Source organism: Cibotium barometz, chromosome 24 (assembly GCF_041138505.1).
Source record: "Cibotium barometz isolate CiBa-2024 chromosome 24, ASM4113850v1, whole genome shotgun sequence".
Lineage (NCBI taxonomy): Eukaryota > Viridiplantae > Streptophyta > Polypodiopsida > Cyatheales > Cibotiaceae > Cibotium > Cibotium barometz.
The window spans coordinates 29739018-29747643 of NC_141069.1; the positions used below are offsets into that span (position 1 = coordinate 29739018).

Consider the following 8626-nt stretch of genomic DNA (forward strand, 5'->3'; position numbering starts at 1 on the left):
TAGGTGCTATACACGCGCTTTTACACGCATGTCTGTGGCTGCGATGATACACGCGCTGATACACGGGCTCGCTACTTTTTTTCACAAGTCATTTTTAGCGGCTAGGAGCGCGGGTATGAGCCCAATCCCTTGTAGTGTTACTTCTTACATCATCTTTAGTTTTCACTGGTGCATACCAGCTACTCATCTCATCAAAGATAGCATCTCTACTTACTCACAAGTGGTAGAGTTATAACATCTATACCCTTTCTTCTCTAAAGCATAACCAATGAAGATGTATTTCTTTACCTTTGGATCTAACTATGTTCTCACTTCATCGAGAACCTACACATGAAATACACCCAAACAATTTTAAGTGAAACATCTAGTTTTATGCCTGTAAACTTCTGTTTTAAGGCATCATACCATAAATTGAAATGAGGTCCTATTCATATGTACATAGCAATTGCTATTATTACTTTTGCCCAAAAATAATATGGCATATTCTCTTCAGTCTCATCAAGGCATGTGCCACTTCTGCAATGTGCCTATTTTTTCTTTCTTCAATACCATTTTGTTACGGAGTTTACGTGCATGTAATATGTCTCTTGATTCCCTTATTTCTTAAGAAATCACTAAACTTATTGAAGAAATACTCTCTCCCACCATCTGATCTTAAGTATTTTATTGACATGTCTTTTTCCTTCTCTCGACCAAGGCTTTAAATTTTTGAAAGTGAGCAAACATCTCACTTTTCTTCTTCATGAAATAAACCCTCACTTTCGTAATGTGATCACATCAACAATGAATATAACAACCTGCAATTGTTACAGTCTTGGTCAGTCTCCATATATCCGAATGGAAAACATCCAATGGCCTTACACTTACATCCTTTTCATACAAAAAGAAAGTATGAAAAGGGTAACATCCAATGGCCTTACACTAACATCTTTTTCATAACGGGAAAGTATGTTTGGTTTGCTTTACTAAGCTAGCATGCTTCACATACTTTATGCATACCATCAATCTTAAACTTTGGCAAACCTGCAAAAATATTTAGGCCTACATAGGTTTCAATGCACTTGTGCCATATGTCAATATCTATAATGACACGTGTTTCATGTGTAAACATGACTGTTTTCACCTTAGGCATGTTCACATCCAAAGTAAACATCCTACCATTTCTGTCAACCAAGCAACACTAGTTTTTTAAGTCTCACAAAATATCCTTGAGGACTAAACCTCATTTGTAGACCCAACTCAACCATCTGTCCAAATAGATTGGGTTCGTCATAATATTTTTGAAACATGAAGTATATCTGCTAAGTACTTTATTTTGCTATCCTTCATAGAAAATGGTACTTTACTAACATGCGCAATGAGATGTTGTAGTATCATTGCATGTTTCTACATAACCTGGTCTTTTGATTTTCTACGTGTCTCTAAACCACTCACCATGACTAATCAAGTGGTTAGATGTGCCAGAATCCATAAGCAAACATCTTCAGATCCTAACGCATCTTCTATTATGGAACTAAGCATATGATGCATCACAAATAACTGCTCACTTATGTGGTCATCACCACCTTGTTTGCTTAATGATGCATAATTGCCTTGCTACAGGTTTCCACTTTTAATATCATTCTACCTTTTATAGCAGTCCTTTGCTATGTGCCCTGGTTTGCCATAGTAATAACATTCTATGTTACTTGCACTTTGTTTTCTTTGACAAACCACTTCAGTCCCTCTTGCTTCCTTTGTTTCTAAAGTACATAATGACCTCCCTCTGCCTCTACATGTATCTAAGTAGAAGGCCTGCTTATTTGAATTTCCAGATTATGAACCTCCCCCAATATTCATCTCCTCACTAATAAGAAGAGCAATCAATTTTTGCAAATCAGGAAGTTCTCTCAAACTCCAATGGAGGTCCAAAGTTGGCTATATTCTTTGCCAAGACCATTTATAGTCAACTCACGGACACCATATGGTGATCCAATAAAGGCAAGGGCATCTGCAAACCCTTTAACCTTCATTTACACTCATCTTTCCTCTTGTCACATTATGAAGCTCCTCCTTGTGCTGCATCTTTTGTCACTGAGTAATCATTTACACTCATCTTTCCTCTTGTCACATTATGAAGCTCCTCCTTGTGCTGCATCTTTTGAGCTTGGGTATTTGTGATGTACATCTTCACCAAGATGTCCCAAGCCTCAAGCATTTATGCATCATACACAATCATAGAATCTATCGCACTGACAGAAAACCAATACAGCATCTTTTGGGTTTTCATGCCATGCTTTATATGCCTACAGTTGTTAAGTGGTTGAATACATCCTGTACATGCACAATCGTAGAATCTGTCACACTAACAGATTCTACGATTATGGTTAAATACATCCTATATATGCACAATTATAGAATTTGTCACACTATGATAGACAACCAATATAACACCTTTCTGGCTTTTCCATGCCATGCTTTATATGACTGCACTTGCTGAGTGGTTAAATTTTCTTTAGCAATCTGTGGCTTCTTTTCATCACCTGTGATGAACTCCTAATATCCTTTTCCCATAAGAAAATTGGTCATCATGAATTTCCATGCTTGGAAGTTATTCTTGTCTACCTTCTCACACAATCTATGATAGATTATTAGACATCTTTACTTGCAAAACAGCTTACCAAACAGTTCTTGCAAAGAAGAAATGACTGCTTTATGTCAAGAATGCCGGGAAGCATTTTGACCATCTTGTGAATGAGGTTGTGAAGACCTAAGTGATAAAGTTACAACAGCTGACGGAGAGTCAATGGAGGACGTCTTGTGTAGCAAGGTTGGCAAAGGTCTTGACCAGCCTCGGTTCGGTTTAAATGATGGTGAGCTTCCGATACGGTAGATGAGGGACCCAAGAAACGGGCTTTGAGTGAAGTGCTAGGTGACCTACGAAGGATCCTCCTAGAGGGTGCTGACCATACGGGGCTGGGGCTCTGGGTTGCCAAAGATACCCACGCGTGCATCAAAGAAGAAAATGGAACAAGGTGTTAGAGTTGTTTTCTGAACTCGGGCATGGATCTGGTTGATTGACCTGGCTGCTTCTCAACAGATGAGTCCATGGCTCTTTTATATGGATCTGTTGGTTGATCTTGCTGATCCTCAATACGAAGAGTCCATCTGGATTTTTATAAAGTGATTATATTTCTAGGTACTATGAACTAGAAACTATTCAAAAGGCCTCTGAGTGGACAGGTGGTGGTTCCCAATGATGCCATAGGTACACCGATGACATTGGAAATTAGAATTCAACCAGATATTTTGGAGGATTATGATCAGTGATACTATGGTTTCATTAAAAGGTTGTTTTAAAGACAGTTGAATCTGTGAAAAAGGAAATTTCATATTGGGTGTGTAAGTGGTGTGACTATCTTGAAGTTTGCATGAACTACCGACTACGGAACCTGGAACTCTTTTCTCAGGTAATTAGGATAAAACATAACCAAATTCATAAATGGATCCTATCACTACAATGGTTGGGTGGTTGGCTTACCCATGGGACTGGATGGGGTAGGCTGCTAGACTGATGGATCCCTAAAACGAGACTCAATTCTGTTATGGTACGATTGATGAAGTAAATCCCGGACAATCCTTGTTCTATGGAAAAGAATCAATGGCTATGCCTCTCGATGAGGAAAAAAGCGTTGGTCTCTATGATCCAAGTGTAAGTTTTCTCCTTGATCTGACCATGTGAATTATAGGTTCGGTCAGATCAGTTTGGTTAGTGATGACCTTGACTACGTTAGAATAAAAAAATATCATGGAGGAATCGCTCGTGCTTTCTGGGTGAGGGAAGTTTTTTCTGGGTTCGGTTTTTAAAAGAATCGAGGGATTAGTCTCTTGTCTGGATATCCGTGGTGGTGGGCGAGGCCCCGAGTGAGACGCTTTGCCCTGCATAAGAAGTGCTACTCCTCTTGCTAGCAACCCCGAACTCGTTGCACGGAGGGGGCCAGGATCTTTCAGTTGGTATCAAAGCGAATTGGCTAAAGTGAATCAACCGAGAAGCCAGAAATGTCAAAAATTTATGAAGTAGGAGTATAAAAGGTTGTAATTGTGTAATGAAATTCATACAAATTGATATTCAGAGTGAAGATTCATAAATAGGTAAATGGGTCTGGGTATAGAAGCATGTTAACGTGCACAAAAAATGCTGTCTCGGACAATGCTAGTTGGTAGTGCTTGTTAGCATACATTCGAGAGCTAAGAATATGTCCATTTTGAAATAAACTTTCCATAATTAATGTTAAATTTACTCGGCGCCAAATTCAAATGTAGCATCTTTTCATTTACTGAAGTCATGGTGTAGTGGATGAGCGCTCTCTCTCTCTCTCTCTCTCTCTCTCTCTCTCTCTTCCTCTCTATCTATGTATCTATCTATCTTTCTGTCTCTATGTCTCTCTCTCTCTCGCTCTCTCGAGGTTCTCTATGATCTGTGTAAGCCAAGCTCTCTCTCTCTCTCTCTCTCTCTCTCTCTCTCTCTCTCTCTCTCTTCCTCTCTATCTATCTATCTATCTATCTTTCTGTCTCTATGTCTCTCTCTCTCTCGCTCTCTCGAGGTTCTCTATGATCTGTGTAAGCCAAGCTCTCTCTCTCTCTCTCTCTCTCTCTCTCTCTCTCTCTCTCTCTCTCTCTCTCTCTCTTCCTCTCTATCTATCTATCTATCTATCTTTCTGTCTCTATGTCTCTCTCTCTCTCGCTCTCTCGAGGTTCTCTATGATCTGTGTAAGCCAAGCTCTCTCTCTCTCTCTCTCTCTCTCTCTCTCTCTCTCTCTCTGATGCTACTCAAACAGTCTCACCCTCTCCCTTTGCCTCGCATTCTCTCCGTGTAGCCCACTTCCTCCCCATCCCATAGAGTTATGGCAAAGCACCATTATTCGAGTACACTAAAAAGCATGTGAAACTTTACAGTTAGCATACTGGTTGTTATTTACACTGTGGTTGTTTATGGTTTATTCTAGCTAGAACATGCTATACTGTATATGCTAGTTCAAATCTTCAATATGTTGATCACCTTATAGAGTGTGTTATTTATCATATTAGTAATGCTAATTAGTATACAAGCCATACCTGGAGGCACACTGTAAATGCTAGTTAGCAGGCTGTGTATGCTAGTTAGCATACTCTATGTGCTAATTAGCACACTCTACATGCTAGAACATGCTATACTGTATATGCTAGTTCAAATCTTCAATATGTTGATCACCTTACAGAGTGCGTTATTTATCATATTAGTAATGCTAATTAGTATACAAGCCATACTTGGAGGCACATTGTAAATGCTAGTTAGCAGACTGTGTATGCTAGTTAGCATACTCTATGTGCTAATTAGCACACTCTACATGCTAGTTAGTATACAAGCCATACCTGGAGACACACTGTAAATGCTAGTTAGCAGACTGTGTATGCTAGTTAGCATACTCTATGTGCTGATTAGCACACTCTACATGCTAGTTAGCATGTAGTAAGCATGCTGTGAGTGCTAGTTCGCATATGGTAGGTGCTGATTAGCATACTATAAGTGCTAGTTAGCATACTCTAAGTGCTAGTTAGCATATTCTAAGTGCTAGTTAGCATACTCAAGGTGCTAGTTAGCATAATGTAGGTGCATCTTAGCATACTGTAAGTGCTAGTTAGCATATGATTAGTGATAGTTAGCACTCTGTATGTGCTTATTAGCATATTGTGAGTGCTAATTAGCATACTTTAAGTGCTGGTTAGCATACTGTAAGTGCTACTTAGCATATTGTGAGTGCTAATTAGCATACTTTAAGTGCTGGTTAGCATACTGTAAGTGCTAGTTAGCATAATGAATGTGCTAGTTAGCATACTTTAAGTGCTGTTGGTTAGCATACTGTAAGTGTTACTTAGCATATTGTGAGTGCTAATTAGCATACTTTAAGTGCTACTTAGCATACTGAATGTGCTAGTTAGCATAATGAATGTGCTTGTTAGCATATTGTTTGTGCGAGTTTAGCACTGTTTGTGCTAGTTAGCACACTGAATGTACCAATTAGCTAACTGAATGTGCTACTTAGCATACTGAATGTACCAATTAGTTAACATACTGCACATGCATGGAAGCATACTGTAAGTGCTAGTTAGCATACTGTAAGTGCTGGTTACATACAGTATGCTTCCGTGCATGGCCTGTATACTAATTAGCATAACTAGCATAATAACCGCCTTCTAACTCTCATAATTGCAGGTTGAGCTCTTCTACAGATTCAAAGAAAAGCATCCAAATTGCAAAATAGGTATGAGAATGTTTGAGATGATGAAGCCATTTTTTGTACAACAGCTGAAAGATAGATACACATGCTACTGCGAATATCATGTGCAGATGTCCTTTTTAAAGGACACACTTAACCATATGCGGTCTCACTCATTTGGGCTGCATGGAGCCCAATGCAGATGTACATGCAGCGTTTGCGTCAGAGGTGATGAAACTAGCAGGGGTTGTATGGCTTTATGTCAAACTTTCAAAGGTGTCACATATCTATGGGAGTCAGTTCTCTGCCCGAAGTAGATAGATGCTCGTTACCACAATAGTGAGTGTTTGATGGGCGAATGTAAGAAATGTGGTGTGAAAAAGCTAGAAACATGCTGCTTAGAGACACAAAGCCCAGGTAAGAATATCTTTGTAAAATTGTTTGCATATGTGGAGGCAACAGATAAGCATGGAGACAAAAAAAGAGAGAAAAGATCTTGTGACTAAAGAAATTGTGGCTGGTTATAGAGAGAAGGTGTCACTCCAAAACGTCACTGGGTCTGGTCAGATGGTGCTGCCTCACAGTTTAAGGCTGCTAGGCCTTTCTATTTTGTTGCAAGGTATTCTGGACTGACAGGAATGGAGATGAGCTGGTTCTTCTTTGGATCAGGACATGGCAAGGGAGAGCATGACGGTGCAGGCGTAGTTGTTAAAAGATCGTTGACACATGAACAGCTGAAGCCTAATGGGGCCACTTTAAAGTGTGCTGTAGATGTGGTTGCCTATTGCCAAGCCAACCCTATCAAAGGGAGCAGCTGCATCATATCCTCTAAAAGAAAGGGAATGTGCCCGTGTGTTTTGGGAGATCAAAGTAGGTGATGTAAACAGGGAGGTTAAATGGAATTGTGCCACGGTTGAGAAGTCTCGCACCTTGCATGCTTTTCGCGGTCACAACCGGCAGGATGCAACTGCCATTGCCACAAGACCATTGGCATGCTTTTGTGATGCATGCATGAACCATAGTTGGAATCGCTGCACTAACAAATCTCATGTGCAGCCTTGGGATTATCACATTCTGATGCCATTGTCTGATGAAGTTGAGGATGAAGAAGACACTCCAACTGATGATGCCCTTGAAGGACAGATCATTGGATATGAAAAATTCGTGTATGAAGGCCACCATGATGCATTAAGTAGTGCTTTGTGTGTTGGTGACACTTTTGCAGTGAATCCGGATGCTACAACCAATGATGAGAATGTAGACTTTTACTTGCTAAAGTGCATTGCAGTAAAAGAAAAGGCAAAACAGGGTTACATTGATGAGTGGAATAATGTAATTGACAAAGGCTCTTATGTCATGCAAGGACTGTATTACAAGCAAGTGGATGCATACACCTTCAAACTAGACTACAATCAACCTGTTGTTCACATACTTTCAAATCTTGTACGTTGTATCAAGATACCCATGAAACACATGCAAAAGAGAAGGCAAATGTACACAATCACCCCCGAAGATTATGAAGCAATCTATAACAGCATGCCATTCGGTTTTTGACATGAGCATCATGGTCTTTTATTCTATTTTGTATCTTGTGTATGCTTACTACTACCACAGTATATGCTAATTGTGTACTAATAAGCTTCTACAAAGTGTGTGCTAGCTAGCATAAAGCGTATGCTAACTAGCATACAGTGTATCCTAACTAGCATATAAAGTATGCTAACTAGTATATAGTATAGGCTAACTAGCATATACTGTATGCTAACTAGTATATAGTATAGGCTAACTAGCATATACTGTATGCTAACTCGCACAGTATATGTTAACTGTATACTAACTACCTAATTTATATTGTGTGCTTACTAGCATATAGCGTATGCTAACTAGCATACAGTATATGCCAACTAGCATATAGTGTATGCTAACTAGCACAGTATATGCTAACTGTATGCACACTAGCTACTATATAGCATGTGCTTACTAGCATACAGTATATGCTAACTAGCATATAGTGTATGCTAACTACCGCAGTATATGATAATTGTTTACTAACAAGCTTCTACATAGTGTGTGCTAACTAGCATAAAGCGTATGCTAACTAGCATACAGTATATGCTAGTTAGCATATACTATATGCTGACTAGCATATACAGTATATGCTGACTAACAAGCTTCTACAAAGTGTGTGCTAGCTAGCATAAAGCGTATGCTAACTAGCATATAGTGTATGCTAACTAGCATATATAGTATGCTAACTAGTATATAGTATAGGCTAACTAGTATATACTGTATGCTAACTCGCACAGTACATGTTAACTATATACTAACTACCTAATTTATAGCATGTGCTAGCATATAGCGTATGCTAACTAGCATACAGTATATGCCAA

The 8626-nt window shown here is 39.2% G+C and overlaps 1 protein-coding gene across 1 annotated transcript; it reads left to right on the top strand.

The window, feature by feature from the left end:
- The first annotated feature begins 7127 nt into the window (after positions 1 to 7127).
- Positions 7128 to 7790, top strand: LOC147625154 (uncharacterized). Its single transcript, XM_086818946.1, has one exon. It carries the CDS (start codon positions 7248 to 7250, stop codon positions 7788 to 7790), a length of 543 nt encoding a protein of 180 aa, XP_086675072.1. The 5' UTR covers positions 7128 to 7247.
- The last annotated feature ends 836 nt before the right edge of the window (positions 7791 to 8626 follow it).

What these genes read in the sequence shown, in the direction of transcription:
- LOC147625154 (XM_086818946.1), top strand. Translation starts at nt 7,248, where the DNA reads ATGAACCATAGTTGGAATCGCTGCACTAACAAATCTCATGTGCAGCCT.